We start from the raw sequence: 19485 nt of genomic DNA on the forward strand, positions 1-19485 counted from the left end.
TCTCGATGTTCCAGAACAAAATTTTTAAAAGAAATTCAAAAGACTTTGAAATAAGATTTATTTTTGATTCTACAGATTTTCTAGATTTGCCAGAATATTTTTTTTAAATTTTAATCACAATAAGTTTGAAGAAATATTTCACAAATATTCTTCGTCGAAAAAACAGAAGCTAAAATGAAGAACTAAATAACAATGTATTTAGTATTCTTTACAATAAAAAAAATACATTTACTTGACCATGGCGGTATAGCTCGGTTGGTAGAGCGGCCGTGCCAGCAACTTGAGGGTTGCAGGTTCGATTCCCGCTTCCGCCATCCTAGTCAATGCCGTCGTGTCCTTGGGCAAGACACTTTACCCACCTGCTCCCAGTGCCACCCACACTGGTTTAAATGTAACTTAGATATTGGGTTTCACTATGTAAAGCGCTTTGAGTCACTAGAGAAAAGCGCTATATAAATATAATTCACATTTAAATCGTCAGGAAATAAGAGGAAGGAATCTGAAAGGTAAAAAGGTATATGTATTTAAAAATCATAAAATCATTTTTAAGGTTGTTTTTTTTCTCTAAAAATGTTTTTCTGAAAGTTATAAGAAGCAAAGTAAAAATATAAATGAATTTAGTTAAACAAGTGAAGACCAAGTCTTTAAAATATTTTCTTGGATTTTCAAATTCTATTTGAGTTTTGTCCCTCTTAGAATTAAAAATGTCGAGCAAAGCGAGACCAGCTTGCTAGTAAATAAATACAATTTAAAAAATAGAGGCAGCTCACTGGCAAGTGCTGCCATTTGAGCTATTTTTAGAACAGGCCAGCGGGCGACTCATCTGGTCCTTACAGGCCACCTGGTGCCCATGGGCACCGCGTTGGTGACCCCTGCCCTAGATTGATCGATGTAAAATGTTCTTTATCACATTGTGTACTTTCGTGTCTAATAATGATGTGATGAATTTATGATGGCTCAGGTGTGATTCACTACAATAGGGACCCACAGCACACTGGATTCCAGTTAATTGAAATACCACAACACTGGTTATTGTTCAGATAAGTTACATTTAAGAACTTGCACACAAAGCAACACTAGAGGTGACTATGACGTGCGTATTTTCCGCGCATTCGTACTAGGTCGCGTTGCGCCGGCTGACGGAGGGGGGGGAGGGGTCTTAAACGACCATTGTGTGTGTGTGGACAAAGATACGGTTAGGTGGAACTTACCCTGGTTGACCTTAGCCGGCTTAATGTAAACGGGGCCTAAGATACAAATACCTAATTCTAGTTCTAGACTTGCTCCATGTGTGTATAAAGTTATGTTGTGAATTGTCTTAAATAAAACTGACTCGACTTTGGATTCATCTGCCAAAAAAAGCTGACTCAAGGTCATAGGAGGCTTATTTTAAGATGTCTTCAGGCAAAACTCGTGTTTTTCCGATCGATGAGTAACCACTAGTGGTTCGCATCATGATATTTATTCATGATCCCATGGTAGTTGTGTCAAATCTTTACAATAAACGTAAGCAGAAATCAAAAGCGAGTGCTTACAGGGACGGCTGCCATCAGAGTGGGCTGCAGGACACTGGTGTCTCCCTTGCTGCCTCGCTTGATCATGCTGGACTATGGCGAGAAGTGAAGAAAACACAAACATTGGTTCAATTGATGGGTTGGATTCATTTTTCTCACAGTGCTATAAAATATTTACGAAATAAAACCTTTACATGTATTTTTACAAAAGGTACCGTATTTTCCAGACTATAAGCCACACCGGTATATAAGTCGCACCCACTAAATAAAAAAAAAAAAAAAAAAACAAATATATATATATATATATATGTATATATATATTTTCATTTTTTGCCGCTCCGGACTATAAGCTTCAGATGTATACCTTGTGAAATGAGATATTGACATGGAAAGATTTTGAAAAATGTTTATTTACATATACATTAATTGTTTCCAAACGGTGCCTGTACCATGGCAGTAAAATGGCTGATCAAACAAAACAGAAAAAATATTAAATGCCTTTATTCATCCTATAAGAGATGAATAAGATGTTCTCTCTTTTTAATAAGTTTCAAGATATTTATCAGGATTCTTCTTCCTTGCACTTTGTAAACACTTTGAACAGTTTATTAAAGTGGATCATTTTCGTACATTGTTTGATTTCTTTGCCTAATTTATCCCATAATTTAGCCGTTAATGTAGAAAAATCCATTGATCCGCCACACCTTTAAGCCGCAGGGTTCAAAGCTTGGGAAAAAAGTAGTGGTTTATAGTCCGGAAAATACGGTATTAACTTTACAACTGCTTTACACACCATTGTGTAACAGAAGGACCTTTATGAAGGAATTTACATTACAGATTTTTTGGACATACGCTTTAAGGCAATAACATTAGATAATATGGAAAGAGTAAATACTCCTGCAAAGTGTACCCCTAATACACACACTAGCCAACTTTAGACTGTTAAAAAAACATGTCACAAAACGGGCGAATGAAAAAGGAAAGAAGTGCTTATTTCTCGCCAGTCAAATGCACACTTAAGTAAGACTAGGGACCAAATCCTTAGGACGAACTCATACAGATAAGGGTTCTCCAAATGGTAATTTTACCACAGATCTGTTTGATAACAGTATAAAATATAAGAAGAAAATAGAAGTAAGAAAATATGCACAATTGTAGGAAATATTTTACCCTTATGTTTCAGGCCAAAGTCGCAAGTAAATTGTTTTGGTTTCCATTTCTGTTATACTAGCCAGTCTGAGGAGTGTCGACGTAAACAGAGTTGAACTATTTAGTTTAGTTTATTATTTCTTCCGTCAATGATCAACAAAATAAAAAACAGTTTTACATAAACAAACAGTTGTACATTCATAAATTAAATAAATAGATACAAAATGTTGCAGACCGAAAGGGTTTAGGCTGAAGTTGAACACTTATTGCGCCTAACCCTATAAACAAAGTCAAGTGCAAGATGAGCTTCCCAAAAATATGAAATTTCCTTTTCACCAAATATTATGAATACACATTTTACACAACATAAATACTGTTCAATTATCAACACAGTAAAGGCATGTGAAATATCCTTGTACACATGTTAAACCTTTGCACCAATTATATACTATATACAAACAATAATACTTCCATTATATTTATATCCCACATATAGTTTTTAATTAACATTAATCATAGTATTAAGTAGTGTGCCGATTCAAGAGTGATGTATTTTTCCAAGACATTGGTCTTAATGTTTTTAAATGTGTGAATGAAACTGGAACATTTTAAGGAATCATCCAAGCTGTTCCACAGTTGAACCCCCCGACAGAAACACATCTACTTTTTAAGCTCGTTCTTATTAAAGGGGAACATTATCACCAGACCTATGTAAGCGTCAATATATACTTTGATGTTGCAGAAAAAAGACCATATATTTTTTTAACCGATTTCCGAACTCTAAATGGGTGAATTTTATCGAATTAAACGCCTTTCTATATATCGCTCTCGGAGCGATGACGTCAGAACGTGACGTCACCTAGGTAATAAAGCCGCCATTTTCTCAAACACATTAAAAAACACCGGCTCAGCTCTGTTATTTTCCGTTTTTTCGACTATTTTCTGGATCCATGGAGACATCATGCTTCGTCGGTGTGTTGTCGGAGGAACAGGGAGGAATTCAAGTTGCACCACTGGCCCGAAGATGCAAAAGTGGCAAGAAATTGGACGAAATTTGTTGAAAATACGAGGGTGTGGGGAAAGCCGACGAAATGGTCAGTCGTTTGTTCCGCACACTTTACCGACGAAAGCTATGCTACTACAGAGATGGCAAGATTGTGTGGATATCCTGCGACACTCAAAACAGATGCATTTCCAACGATAAAGTCAAAGAAATCTGCCGGCAGACCCCCATTGAATGTGCCGGAGTGTCTGCACATTTTACCGGCGATGCTGAGGTGGACGTGGCACAGAGATGTATGGATAACCTGCAGATGCATTTCCAAAGATAAAATCAACTAAATCACAAAGGTGAGTTTTGTTGATGTTATTGACGTATGTGCTAATCAGACATATTTGGTCGCGACATGACTGCCAGCTAATCAATGCTAACATGCTATTTAGGCTAGCTGTAGGTACATTTGAAGCTATATTTTCATCCAGCATTTCCCTCCACCCACATTTAATGCCAAACAAACACTTACCAATCAACGGATTTATGTTGACCCAGTGTCACAAGATGCTAAACTTCCGATCGTTGGGCTGCACATTTCACCGGTGATGCTAAGGAAGACATGGCCGAATAGCGTCAATAGCTATTCCGCTCAATAGCTTCAGTTTCTTCTTCAATTTAGTTTTCGCTATCTGCCTGCATACTCCAACCATCCGTTTCAATACATGCGTAATCTGTTAAATCGCTTAAGCCGCTGAAATCCGAGCTAATGTCGCTATATCTTGCTGCGCTATCCGTATTGGCATCACTGGATGACAAAATGGACGGTGGCTTCACAGATAGCGAAAATCAGGCACTTTAAAGCTTTTTTTAGGGATATTCCGGGTTGGGTAAAATTTTGAAAAAAACTTCGAAAAATAATATAAGCCACTGGGAACTGATTTTTATTGGTTTTAACCCTTCTGAAATGTTGATAATGTTCCCCTTTAAGCTTGTTCTTATGTTTGCTTTCTATTGTCTCAAAGGACACCATAACACCACTTACAGTGCATCCAAGAAGTATTCATAGCACTTCACTTTTTCCACATTTTGTTATGTTACAGCCTTATCACAAAAATGTAATATTTTTCCCCCCCAAAATTCTTCACACTATACCCCATAAGGACAATGTGAACAACTTTTTTTTTTTTTTTTACAAAGTTATTAAACATAAAACAACTGTAAATTCACATGTACATAAGTATTCACAGCCTTTTCTCAATATTTTGTTGATGCAGCTATTACAGCCTGAAGTAGTCTTTTTTTTAATATTATGCCACGGGCTTGGCACACCTATTTTGAGCAGCTCCGCCGATTGCTCAGTTTAGATGGCCGACCAGATCTACAAAGAGTCCTGGTGGTTCTCAACTTCTTCCATGTCTTCCATGGAGGTCACTGTGCTCATTCGGACCTTAAAGGGAAGCATCCTTCCCCAGATTTGAGCTTCGAGACGATCCTGTCTCAGAGGTCTACAGACAATTCCTTCGACTTCATCCTCGGTTTGTGCTGCCATGCACAGTCAAGTGTAGGACCTTATTTATAGGCGGGTGTGTGAGCTGTGAATACTTTCCGGATGCACTGTACTTCGAAAATGTCTGCAGACTAATGCGCAAATACCTGGTCAGTGAGGGTCTGAGCTGAAGAATAGCCAATCCTACAGCCGTGAGAAAGGCACACGAGCTCTGCAATCAACTCCAGTACATGGGCCAGAGGTAGGTAGCCAATGTAACTGTCTTCCTCGCTGTAAACATACTGATAATTAGCTCAAGGAAATCAGTCTAATATGAATTTCATCAAGCGATACGTCTTAATTTTTATTTAGTTTTTAATCAGCACTGATTTACAACAAATGAAGACACAGTAGTGAAGTATACGTTGCATTATTAAAAAAATAAAAACAGTGATCCTGTTCAGTCTCCCTGTAATCTTTTTCTGATCCTGAATGGGATTGTGCTTAAAATTTTAATTTCCCCTCAAGGATTAATAAAGTATTTCTGATTCCGATAACCTAAACCGGCTTAGTGTAAACGGGGCCTAAGAAGATACCAAAGAACTCATTCAAACTGAAACTGTTGAGCGCATCTTTTGGAACAAAACAAAAGAACAACTTGCGGAGGGGTTTTTAGCCCTGCAGTTACTCAACCACCGTACTTGGTGAAGGACAATGGAAACTTAAGCATAGAGCCTCTTAAAGTTCATTCATATGACTATTGATGTCATTTTTGTTTATATTGTGTTTCATGGTAGTACTTTATGTGACTTGTATTGGAGGAATGTTATTTTTGTTATTAAGTCACAAGGCTATGGTATTACTCAAGTCGGGTTCTTTTTAAGGAGAAAGGGGGTCTGTTCAGATGAAGACTCAATTATGTACATTTTATTACTATTATTTTTGTTCACTAAGTATGCAGAAATTCTTATTGTGAAGGGACTATTATTGTAAGGAACAGTAAGTGTTTTGCCGGATATCCTGTGGGTAAGGGAGTAATGGCTGTTGCCGATTAAAGCCGTGGGTAAAACCTAAACTTGGACTTATTGAATAGCACAACCTAGCATATATTTAATTTAGGGCTGTTGAAATTAGCGTGACAACAAGTTAATGCAAATTTTCTTTAACGCCACAAATTGTTTTTGACATATTGCTATATTATGCCTCATGCAGGAACAAATGTTGAGCAGAAATGGCCAAAAAAAGGTATATTGAATGTCAAGGTTAGCTTTGAAGCCCTGGTAGGTGGTTCTCTTAATAAGACCAAAGTTATTTGCATTTACTGTTGCTTTGAGTTGAAGTAGCACCAGAGTAAGTCAAGTCTCGAATGCCACAACAACCAACAGACGTTTAAAGGAGCCCTAATATGCAAGACCTACTTTGGGCGAATTGATACAAACATTGAGAGTAACGATACCAAGTAGTATAGTATCCTGTCGACACCACAGATCGAAATGTTTTACTATCAAAACATATTTTGTAGTATTTTTTATCGTTTACAAACTCAGGAATTAAGTCCCTGGATACAGGAGGACTGTAAGGGCAAAAACCGAGCCAAAAGAAAGTCATATTCAAAAATAATTATTAATATCGTTACACCACTATCCTGTGTTTTTGTGTCGTTATAATTATGATTAAAATGTAATCATTCAATGATGCTGACATTTGAAGTATGAGTATCATACTTTTCTCATAGTCTTCATTGTCACTGGCGTCCCACAGGGTGTGAGTTTTCCTTGCCCTTATGTGGGCTCTACCAAGGATGTCGTGGTTCGTGCAGCCCTTTGAGACACTAGTGATTTAGGGCTATATAAATAATCATTGATTGATTGATTATCAGCGTTGATATGACTATTACTGCCCCTGTAATTACAAATGTGTAATATCGCTGAAAACTATTTTAAAGTATCCAAACAACATAAGAGTACGGGCTTAATACATTTCAACAGAAGTGTATATAGAACCATGCTATGACATAATACAGTCGTGTTCAAAAGTAAAGAACATGTAAAGAACATAATGTCATGACTGTCTTGAGTTTCTAATAATTTCTACAACTCTTATTTGTTTGTGATAGAGTTGATTGGAGCACATGAAGTTTGGTTATTTTATGAATTTATTATGGGTCTACAGAAAATGTGACCAAATCTGCTGGGTCAAAAGTATACATACAGCAATGTTAATATTTGGTTGCATGTCCCTTGGCAAGTTTCACTGCAATAAGGCACTTTTGGTAGCCATCCACAAGCTTCTGGCAAGCTTTTGGTTGAATTTTTGACCTCTGACCACAGAACTTTCCTCCAGAAGGTCTTATCTTTGTCCATGTGATGTCAGATGAAACAAAAATGTAGCTGTTTGGCCACAATACCCAGCAATATGTTTGGAGGAGAAAAGGTGAGGCCTTTAATCCCAGGAACACCACACCTACTGTAAAGCATGGTGGTGTAGTATTATGCTCCGGGCCTGTTTTGCTGCCAATAGAACTGGTGCTTTACAGAGAGTAAATGGGACAATGAAAAAGGAGGATTACCTCTAAATTCTTCAGGACAACCTAAAATCATCAACCTTGAGGTTGGGTCTTGGGCGCAGTGGAGTGTTCCAACAGGACAATGACCCCAAACACACGTCAAAATTGGTAAAGGAATGGCTAAATCAGGCTAGAATTAAGGTTTTAGAATGGCCTTCCCAAAGTCCTGACTTAAACGTGTGGACAATGCTGAAGAAACAAGTCCATGTCAGAAAACCTTTAGCCAAACTGCACCAATTTTGTCAAGAGGAGTGGTCAAAAATTCAACCAGAAATTGTGGATGGCTACCAAAAGCGCCTTATTGCAGTGAAACTTGGCACAGGACATGTAACCAATTATTAACATTGCTGTATGTATACTTTTGACCCAGCAGATTTGGTCACATTTTCAGTAGACCCATAATAAATTCATAAAATAACCAAACTTCATGAATGTTTTTTGTGACCAACAAGTATGTGCTCCAATCACTACATCACAAAAAAACAAGAGTTGTAGTAATTATTGGGAACTCAAGACGGCCATGACATTATGTTCTTTACAAGTGTATGTAAACTTTTTGACCAGGACTGTAGATTAATAATAGTTTAGAAAAAATAATGCAACCAGAATATGCTACTCCATATGTCAGCAGCCAAATTAGGACCTTATTTGAAAAGATTGTCTCACCATTTAAATAAACGAAATAAAATATTAATATATTATATTAATAATGAGTTGACAACGGCCAAAATGCAATTAATCACAATTAAATATTTGGTAACATTTTAGTATGGGGAACATATTCTCAGTAACAAAGACTTAATTTAGAGTTATTTGGACACCAGGGGAACATATAAGGGTTAGGGTTACTAATAATCAATAATTCTGAGGTTATTGAGGGAAGACTCTTAGTTAATGGTTGTATAAACTGGTTGTATAATAAAGCCATGCAGAATAAGGCATTAATAAGTACTTAATAATGATAAATTAAGAGCCAATATGTTACTAATTTGCATGTTAATAAGCAATTAATGGTGAATATTTTGTTTGCATTGTTTAAAAAAAAAAAAATAGAATTTCAAACTGGCCGCCGCGCACTTGACTTTTTAGTATGCGGCCCTCTCTGGAAAAAGTTTAGACGCCCCTCTTTTAAATCGATTGACAGCTGAAATCGATGAACATAGTGAACACGTTGCAGCTCACCTCAGGTTAGGTATCCGCTCAGCTATTCCAGTGATGCTCGCAATAATGTTGGTGTGAGAAATCAAGGCACCTTTAGGAGTACCTGTGGATCCACTGGTGTACATGATGACGGCGATATCTGAAGGCAGAGGCTGATACTGCTCAGACTCTGCTGTTTTAAAACAAAAAACACACATAAGTACTACGTCAGTCAGTGTGTTGACTTGTACTGTACTGGAACATAAGCGCCACTATGATAACAATAGAATTGAATAGAAAGCACTTATCAATCCCGGGGGCAAATTCAGCACCACAGTTGGCTCACAATAAGCAATAAACACTTAAGTATTTTTTTTTACATGTGAATAATATAAATACAGTCTATTATACAGTATTATTCACATGTGAATAATATAAATATGGTCTATTATACAGCATTATTCACATGTGAATAATATAAATACAGTCTAGTATACAGCAATATTCACATGTGAATAATATACATAGTCTATTATAGAGCATTATTCACTTGTGAATAATGCTGTATAAGAGACTGTATGTTTATTATTCACGTGTGAATAATATACATAGTCTATTATGCAGCATTATTCACATGTGAATAATGCTGTATAACAGACTGTATGTATATTATTCACATGTGAATAATATAATACAGTCTGTTATACAGCATTATTCACATGTGAATAATATAAATACATTCTATTATACAGTATTATTCACGTGAATAATATAAATACATTCTATTATACAGCATGATTCACATGTTAATATAAATGCAGTCTATTATACAGCATTATTCACATGTGAATAATACAAATACAGTCTATTATACATCACTATTAACATGTGAATAATATAAATGCAGTCCATTATTCACATGTGAATAATATACATACAGTCAATTATACAGCATTATTCACATGTGAAAAATACAAATACAGTCTATTATCAATCAATCAATCAATCAATGTTTACTTATATTGCCCTAAATCACTAGTGTCTCAAAGGGCTGCACAAACCATTATACATCACTATTCACATGTGAATAATATAAATACATTCTATTATACAGCATGATTCACATGTTAATAATATAAATGCAGTCTATTATACAGCATTATTCACACGTGAATAATACAAATACAGCCTATTATACATCACTATTCACATGTCAATAATAAAAATGCAGTCCATTATTTGCATGTGAATAATATACATTGTCCATTATACAGCATTATTCACATGTGAATAATGTAAATGCAGTATTATACAGCGTTATTCTCATGTGAATAATATAAATGCAGTCTATTATACAGCATTGTTTACATGTGAATAATATACATAGTCTATTATACAGTATTATTTACATGTGAATAATATAAATACAGTCTATTATACAGCATTATTCACATGTGAATAGTATAAATACTTTATTATCCAACATTATTCACATGTGAATAATATACATACAGTCTATAATACAGCATTATTCACATGTGAATAAATAAATACAGTCTATTATACAGCATTATTCCCATGTAAATAATACAAATACAGTCTATTATACATTTAAGTACAGTCAAAAAATGTGGTAAACCGGACATTGGGTGACCCTGGCTTACGATATGGCAATTCTCCAACAATTCTCATGATTGTAGAAGAAAAGTGTTCTTCAAAAAAAAACCTCAAATTTGAAACATCCTGGCCGCAGGACAACAATAAAAAACACAAACACAATTGCAAGAATGGGGACACTTCTGATCTAAACCATACTGGCCTTAATCTGACACAGATGTAAGCACTTCCTGATTCACACGACCCTTTGTGGCCAATACCAGTCTATCCCAAGTCCAACCTCGACTATGACGAGCCGCGCTTAAAGAGGGGGTGATAAAAAGATTCACAGTTGCACTGCAGGAGTTTTATCTGGAACATGTTTGAGGATAGTTGTGGCCAGATAGGCAGGGTTTTTTCACGATAAATAAATTATGATGTAGTGCCAATGAATCCTATAACAGGCCATTAAAGGCCTACTGAAACCCTGATATTTATATATCAATGATGAAATCTTAACATTGCAACACATGCCAACACGGCCTTTTTAGTTTAATAAATTGCAATTTTAAATTTCGCGCGAAGTATCCTGTTGAAAACATTGCGGTATGATGACGCGTGCGCGTGATGTCACGGACTGTAGTGGACATTTTGTTCCAGCCCGATCCCAGCTATAAGTCGTCTGCTTTAATCGCATAATTACACAGTATTCTGGACATCTGTGTTACTGAATCTTTTGCAATTTGTTCAATTAATAATGGAGACGTCAAAGAAGAAAGACGTAGGTGGGAAGCGGTGTATTACGGCTGCCTTTAGCAACATAAACACAGCCTGTGTTTCGTTGTTTACATTCCCGAAGGTGAAGCTTTACTATGGAACAGAGCGGTCAAGCGAACATGGTTCTCTACCACATGTGAACTGGCAGGTTTAGGTGAGAAAATGGTGGTAATAAGCCGGCTCTTACCGTAGACATGAGTGGAACTTGCGTCGCTCCTCGTGCACCTGTCAAAGAGGCAGCTGCGGACTCTCTTGCCTCCTCCGACCGGCCGCCCCTGAACGTGGGATGCTTCCACCGTGGAGGAGGGGGAAAAAAAGCTCAGCCCGGCCCGACCGGCTGCCTTTGCTTCATCAAGAAACGTGGCTTCCCTCAGAGACACTGGCGGTCACCACACCCGTGGCCACACACCTCCATCTTTCAGGTACTACTATATAATCTCACTAAAACACTAGTAACACAATAAGCAGATAAGGGATTTTCCAGAATTATCCTAGTAAATGTGCCTAATAACATCTGAATCGTTCCCACTGCCCTGTCTTTTTTTTTTTTAGTCCTTCACTCTCACTATCCTCATCCACATATCTTTCATCCTCGCTAAAATTAATGTGGAAATCTTTGCTTTCTCGGTCCGAATCGCTCTTGCTGCTGGTGGCCATGATTGTAAACAATGTGAGGATGTGAGGAGCTCTACAACCCGTGACATCACGCGCACATCGTCCGCTACTTCCGCTACAGGCAAGGCTTTTTTATTAGCGACCAAAAGTTGTGACCTTTAACGTCGATGTTCTCTACTAAATCCTTTTAGCAAAAATATGGCAATATCGGGAAATGATCAAGTATGACACATAGAATGGACTTGCTATCCCCGTTTAAATAACATTATAGCAATTAACAAGTGCTGTAGACGGCCTGTTCACTGTCAACAAACATGGCGTCGATCGTATGGGACTTCTTTACTCTTTCAAAGGAAAACTTTACGCGTGCCATTTGTACCAAATGTTCCCAGAGGAGAAAAAAAAAGCTTCGAGCATCAACACATCAAACTTTATCAGCCACCCGAAATGCCCGCATCACTAGAGCGGTGTTTTGAAAGCAGAGGAAGACGCCTCTTAAAGTTGCAAGCAAGAATTTGAGTTACAAGCGTCCCTGCCATATTGGGCTTGGCACAGTGAACCCTGTGAGATCCAAACAAAACATTTGGTCTTGCTCGTCATAACTTTGTTTTCCAACCATATGAAAGAAGAAAGTGAGTGAGTCGGACAGAGAAGAAGAGCGAAATTAAAAAAAAAAGAAATAATGAAAAAAAATGCACCATGCCGAAGCTGAATGAGTGTAACGCCAGCCAATAATGTTAAAATGTTAAAATAATAAGCAAATAAGTGACATTTATCTATGAAGAAATGGAAAAGCTGCTGATGGTGTGTTTGACAGAGAAGCAGCTGGAAGGAGATACCGTAGAGGTCCAGCTTTACATTATTTTTTACATTATATCATAAAACTATCCATCCAATGCAGTTCTTAGTAGTTCTATTGTATTGTTTTTATACAATGTTTTTTTTGTTTGTTTTTTTTTTTTTATCCCAAAGGTAGTTTTTTTTTTTTTTAAAAGACCTGTTACGTGTTAAAATTGTGGCGGTTTGGGGATGGCGGAGCACCAATTTAATTTCAATTAATTTCAGTGGGAGATGTTGATTTGAGATACAAATAAATGTTTTGAGTTAATTATATGTAATATATATATATATATATATATATACATATATAAAACAAAAACATGTTTTAAGGTAATTATATGTAACATATATATAGTTAATTATATGTAATATATACATATATATTCCATGTATACATATTACATATAATTAACATGTTACATATAACAAATACATATATATATATATATATATTACATATAATTATCAAAACATTCATTTGTATCTCAAATCCACACACACACATGTATATATATATAAATATATATATATATATATATATATATATATATATATATATATATATTATACCTGCATTATCCTTTCCATCCTTACCCTTTCCAACCTTTGTAACTGAGCTACTGTGGTGGACAATTTCCGTTGTGGATTAATAGTTTGTCCAAGTCGAAGCTGAAAGCTCCATCACAGTACCAGTTAAGCTCGTAAGTTGAGGTACTATTTTATTTGATACATGAATTCTAATAGAACATTTTTAAAACAGATTAGAGGTCACAAAAGCTCTTCTTGGCTGCTGACAAATACTGTATGTGCAGCGAGATGGCTAGCACTTTTTTTTTTTTTTAATGGATTCCTAAATTATTTAGAATCTTTAAAAATTAAAAAATTGTGATTCAATAGTGAAAAAAAAAATCCCACACCCCTATTAGATAAGTTATCACTCATCAGTATCTGTCTTGGGAAGCAGGAATTTATCTGTATCAGCTTGAAATCTATATTGCGCATCCCTACAAAAAAATATTAATTTCCTAATAATTAATTGAGCTACCGTATTTTTCAGACTATAAGGCGCACTCAAAAGTAAAAATCGACATTGCCTCTAATGTACGTATTGATTCTGGTTGTTCCAACAATTTTATGTGGTACACGGTGTATTGATAAGTGTGATGGCAGTCACACATAAGAGACACTTGTGGACTGCAGGTTGAAGCCTATTCAATAAACGATGCGACCAAACAACTGTAAGCAAGCAACATCGAAAAGTTGATGTTTCATTGAGAAAATTGAACATTACTACACACGGCGCTCAAAAATCTGTCAGTCTTTTAGTATGACTTTACCAAGCCGCACCGCATGATGGAACGTGGAGCATTATGGGTACCGTAGTCAGACGTACTGTGCTTCAACATACTTGTATTATGGTGTGAGTATAAGGACCCCTAAATGGCACCTATTAGCAGACATTATTTGCCGTTTAGTTTCGCAATATTTTGCAAACTCAACTTTTATATTTGGGATCTGCATAAGTCCAGAAAATTTGCGCGCGTCCATTTTAGCCCGTGCAATAGCCAATAAGCGCCTTCTTTTTTCTATATTCTCTCGTTGTGGGGCATTCATCCACCATTTCTGTTGCCATTTCCAACACAAACCAGCGTATAGTCCAAACTTATATCTGACTCGCTATGGAAGCGCAAAAAACTACGGTACAACAAAGATGACGGGGAGAAGACGCTGGTGAAGTTGAGACACGTAAATAAGATCGCCCACAAAAGGGCACATCCTGAAGAGACGGTCAGAAAGCAGCTTGAAGATGGTCAGTAAAACAACATTTATGCAACATTTTGACCAAAGAACCACCATTACATGTAGACCACAAGAAGTGTTTTAACACTTGTGTAATGTTCATATTGTTGTTACTCAGCCAGCGTTTGTGGGTCTGACGGACCCATTGCATTTTGTGGCTTTTAATGCCTCACAATCAAACACTTTTATGTTAAAATATTGAACAGATGTTTACCCTATCCCAATTAACATCTGTTCAGTATTTTATCGTAAAAGTGTTTGATTGTGAGGCATTAAAAGCCACAAGATGCTAGGGGTCCATCAGACCCACAAATGCTGGCTGAGTAACAACAGTATTAAACATTGCTAGGAAAATTTCTCTGCCAGTTTCTGCATCCCACAGGGATTCTTCTTTTGTACTTCTGCCCCTGCGGTTCCCAAACAAGGTTGCAACATTATTTATCAACCCTGTCTGCTCTCATTTTCTCGCACATTTGACCCTCTGATGTTTTTTGTACCTACACACTGTTCTCCTTCTCCTGTTTAGGTATGCTGTGTGTGTGTGTGTGTGTGTGTGTGTGTGTGTGTGTGGTACACAAAACATCAATTTCCACACTTCTATTAGCCCCGGGTCCAGTGGACCCGGACATCTTATATGTAATAGAAATGTGTAGGGGGTGTGTGTATGGTGTGTGGTTATTAAATATGTATTCTGATATATGTTTTTTGGAGAAAATGAGCCAAAGTCAGTGAGTCTCAGTTTGAAAAATTAATTAATTGTATCATTTTTTTAAATAAAAAATTAAAACAGGTCCCACAGACCCGAACACCACACAAAGTTTAAATGGAGAAAAAAAAAATCATAATACGATCCCCTTCAATGCGCCTTATAATCTGTTTTTCCTATAGTCCCAAAAATACGGTAACCTAAATGAAATACTTACATATCTCTGTCTTATCTCCAAGCTTCTGCACTGCAGCCATGTTGTGGATGCTAATGCCACTGGGATTGTCAGGCAGCGCGGTTGGCGTGTTGTCCACTACTATGATGCACTGCAGCTTTGAAAGTTTCGGTAGAATAGCCTAGCACACGTGGTTATGACAAGCATGCATATTAGATCATGATAACGGCCCATGTGTATGATAAGCAGGAAAGAATGTAAGAGAGGATACATGTGATACAAAAGGAAACATTCTCTACTTTTACGTTTTGTGTCGTCCATTGTCGCAGCACCATGAACTGATGTTGTTACATGTGTTCTAACCTTGAGTTTGTTGTCCAGGAGCTTTCTGCTGGTGATTATATGGGTTACTTCTGTTTCATTTAGGCCGTGAAAGATGGCTGGACCTCCAAGTGTTGCGTAGAAGGTAACCACTGCAAAAAAAAAAAACGTCCAAGCGGTAAGTATAGTTAATTACATCTTCCTGAGAGCCAGTCTCCTCTGTAAGGGACATTTGATCATGGTCTATTTTGTCAGGGTTAGACATTGGAGAAGAGAAATAACCTCATTTTGCTAAGCACAAACAAACCAATGAGAGTATGTATACAGTGCGTTCGGAAAGTTACAGTTTTTATATTACGGCCTTATTCCAAAATGCAATAAATCAATGTTTGTCCTCAAAATTATACACACGATACCTTGTAATGACAATGTGAAAAAGTTTTTATTTTTTATTTAGCAAATTCAAGATGTAAATTTACAAATGCATATGTAGTCACAGCATTTGTTCAATGCACCTTTTGAAGGAATTAGACCCTCAAGTCTTTTTGAACACAATGCCACAATCTTGGCACACCTATCTTTGGGCAGTTTTGCTCATTCCTCTATGCAGCACTTCTCAAGCTCGTTCAAATTGGATGGTAAACGTTGGTTTTCATCCAGGATGTCTCTGTGCATTGCTGCATTCATCTCTGGAAAGACAACCCCACAGCATGATGCTGCAGCCACCATGCTTCACCGTTAGGATGGTATTTGCCTGGTGATGAGCGGTGCCTGGTTTCCTCCAAAAATGATGGCTGGCATTTACGCCAAAGTGCTCAATCTTTGTCTCATCAGACCCGATAATTTTGTTTCTCATGGTCTGAGAGTCTTTCAGGTGCATTTTGGCAAACTTTTGACTAAGAAATAGCCTACTTGCATACTTGCATACTTGCAAACCCTCCCAATTTTCCTGGGAGACTCCCGAATTTCAGTGCCCCTCCCGAAAATCTAACAGGGCAACCATTCTCCCGATTTCCACCTGGGCAACAATATTGGGGGCGTGCCTTAAAGGCACTGCCTTTAGCGTCCTCTCACCTGAAAAGGAGACTATTATATATCTCTCCGTTATCCATAGGTTTATCTATAACCCATAAAGTAGGCAGGCACGGAGCTATTTCTCAGCGTGTGTTTATTCCAACCGGCACGTTAATACACTTCACAAACAGCATCCGGATTTTCATCATGCATTGCCTCAAAACTACGGCAAGTAGTAATGTCCAAAAACATAACAGAGACGAAGCAGAAGAACGAAGAAGAGACATGGCGACGACGAGTAAGAAGAAGAAGTACACTTGCAAGTTCCAAAACGATTGGAAAAAATAATTGCAGTTCATCCAGGACAGCTTGAAGGAGAAAAGGTATGCTGCCTGCAAATTTTGTAGATCAGACTTCTCCATTGAACACGTTGGACGAATTGATATACTCATTCATGAATGGATGTATATGTATATATATATATATATATATATATCTTCAGAATTCGGAGGTCTCAAGGTTGGCAACTATGCATACAGTCCTGAGGTGGTTGTCCTTCTGGAAGGTTCCCCTCTCTCTACAGAGGAATACTGCAGCTCTGACAGAGTGACCATGGGGTTCTTGGTCAACTCCCTGACCAGACTAAAATGCATGCAGCAATATACAAAGACATCCTGGATAAAAAAACAACACTTCCTATCAAATCTGATGGAGCTTGAGAGGTGCTGCAAAGAGGAATGGGCTAAACTGCCCAAAGATAGGTCCGTCAAGCTTGTGACATCATATTCAAAAAGACGTAAGGCTATAATTGCTGCCAAAGGTGCATTAATAAAGTATTGAACAAATGCTCTGAACACATATGTTCATGTGATTTGTTTAAGTTTTGTATTTTTTATTAAATTAGCAAAATAAATATGAAAAAAACATGTTTACATTTTAATTATGGGGTATTGTTTGTAGAATTTTGAGGACAAAAAATAATGTATTGTATTTTGGAATAAGGCTGTAACATAACAAAATGTGGAACAAGTGAGGCCATGTCCATTATCCAGTTATTTCCCAGTCGGAAAAGAGAAGTAGAGATCAAGTAGAGATCCCTTTGAGGCCCATGTGTCCCGAGGCTGACACTGACACGGGGACACAAGGCAGGGCTTGGTGACATCACGGTCTTGCGTCATGGAGCCACTATATTATTTAGAACTGTGCAACAGTGTGTCTGAGGCCGTGACACCTCCAGCCGTGAGATCTAAATACAAAGCTCGGCCCAAGCTTGACACTGACATATTACACAAACACTTTATATTAAATACTGAATATTGTATAAAAATGCATGCAGTGTCAAATTAAATGATAAAACAAACAAAACAAAAAACTTTTTTGGTCGCAAAAATCAAAAATGGTTGCTGTTCGTGAAAAATTTTTGTTAGGACGTTATGTTTCCAACTACAAAACCCCGTTTCCCTATGAGTTGCTGAATAAAAGCTACCATGACATATTGCATGCTAACGTTCTCACAAGTAAGCCAACAAGATGACGTACATTAACTATTGCCACACTTGCATGATAGCACCGAGTATCCCAAACCATGATTTTTCAGTTTAACGATACAAAATTTGCAAGAAATATGCTAGCGTAAAATATTAGCATGCTAACGTTCTCACAAGTAAGCCAACAGGTAATAAGATGACGTACATTAACTATTACTACACTTGCATGATAGCACCGAGTATCCCAAACCATGATTTTTCAGTTTAACAATACAAAATTTGCAAAAAATATGCTAGCGTAAAATATTAGCATGCTAACGTTCTCACAAGTAAACCAACAGGTAATAAGATGACGTACATTAACTTTTACTACACTTGCATGATTGCACCGAGTATCCCAAACCATGATTTTTCAGTTTAACGATACAAAATTTGCAAAAAATATGCTAGCGTAAAATATTAGCATGCTAACGTTCTCACAAGTAAGCCAACAGGTAATAAGATGACGTACATTAACTATTACTACACTTGCCTGATAGCACCGAGTATCCCAAACCATGATTTTTCAGTTTAACGATACAAAATTTGCAAAAAATATGCTAGCGTAAAATATTAGCATGCTAACGTTCTCACAAGTAAGCCAACAGGTAATAAGATGACGTACATTAACTATTACTACACTTGCATGATAGCACAGCGTATCACAAACCATGATTTTTTAGTTTAATGATACAAAATTTCCAATAAATATGCTTGCGTAAAATATTAGCATGCTAATGTTCTCACAATAATGCTAACAGTTAACGTGCTAATGCACGTTAACCATTACAATACTTGCATGACAGCACCGAGTATCACAAACCATGTTTTTCAGGTTTTCAAACAGAAGAAATTAGCAAAACAAATCAAGTACGGTTTGGACGATACTGTGAGCATACTTGCTTGATGGTTCTTTGATTATAACAAACCATGATTTGTAGGTTTAAACATACACAATTAGCAAAACAAGCTAGCATAAAACATTAGCATGCTAATGTTCTCACAAGTATGCTAATAGTTAATGTGCTAATGCACGTTAACTATAACATTTTGAGATATTTTCTTCTTCATTTGAATGGGAATTTTCCAGAATTTCAAAAAATTTTGGGAATGATTTTAAAATATTGAAACCAGCGCAATTGTCCTAAATGTTAAGAATGGGTTGGTGTTGGAAATCTTCAAATGTGTTGAAAATCGTTGACATAGTAGTAGAATCTAGAAGTGGTATTTTGGAAATCCTGACATTTTGGCAAAACTGGCTATTTG

At 36.9% G+C, this 19485-nt stretch overlaps 1 protein-coding gene across 3 annotated transcripts in view; it reads right to left on the minus strand.

Annotated features, from left to right (window-relative positions):
* Positions 1–19485, minus strand: part of acsl3a (acyl-CoA synthetase long chain family member 3a) — a 100517-nt gene that overhangs the window by 26516 nt on the left and 54516 nt on the right. For all 3 annotated transcript variants that reach the window (XM_061918858.1, XM_061918856.1, XM_061918857.1), the window contains exons 4-8: positions 15722–15831; positions 15401–15539; positions 8892–9042; positions 5311–5434; positions 1536–1607 (exon numbers count right to left, since the gene is read on the minus strand). In XM_061918858.1, the coding sequence (XP_061774842.1) occupies positions 1536–1607; positions 5311–5434; positions 8892–9042; positions 15401–15539; positions 15722–15831 (596 nt within the window). The remainder of the gene's footprint in view (positions 1–1535; positions 1608–5310; positions 5435–8891; positions 9043–15400; positions 15540–15721; positions 15832–19485) is intronic.

The sequence above is a fragment of the Nerophis ophidion genome, linkage group LG13, assembly GCF_033978795.1.
Source record: "Nerophis ophidion isolate RoL-2023_Sa linkage group LG13, RoL_Noph_v1.0, whole genome shotgun sequence".
In the NCBI taxonomy this organism is placed as follows: Eukaryota; Metazoa; Chordata; class Actinopteri; order Syngnathiformes; family Syngnathidae; genus Nerophis; species Nerophis ophidion.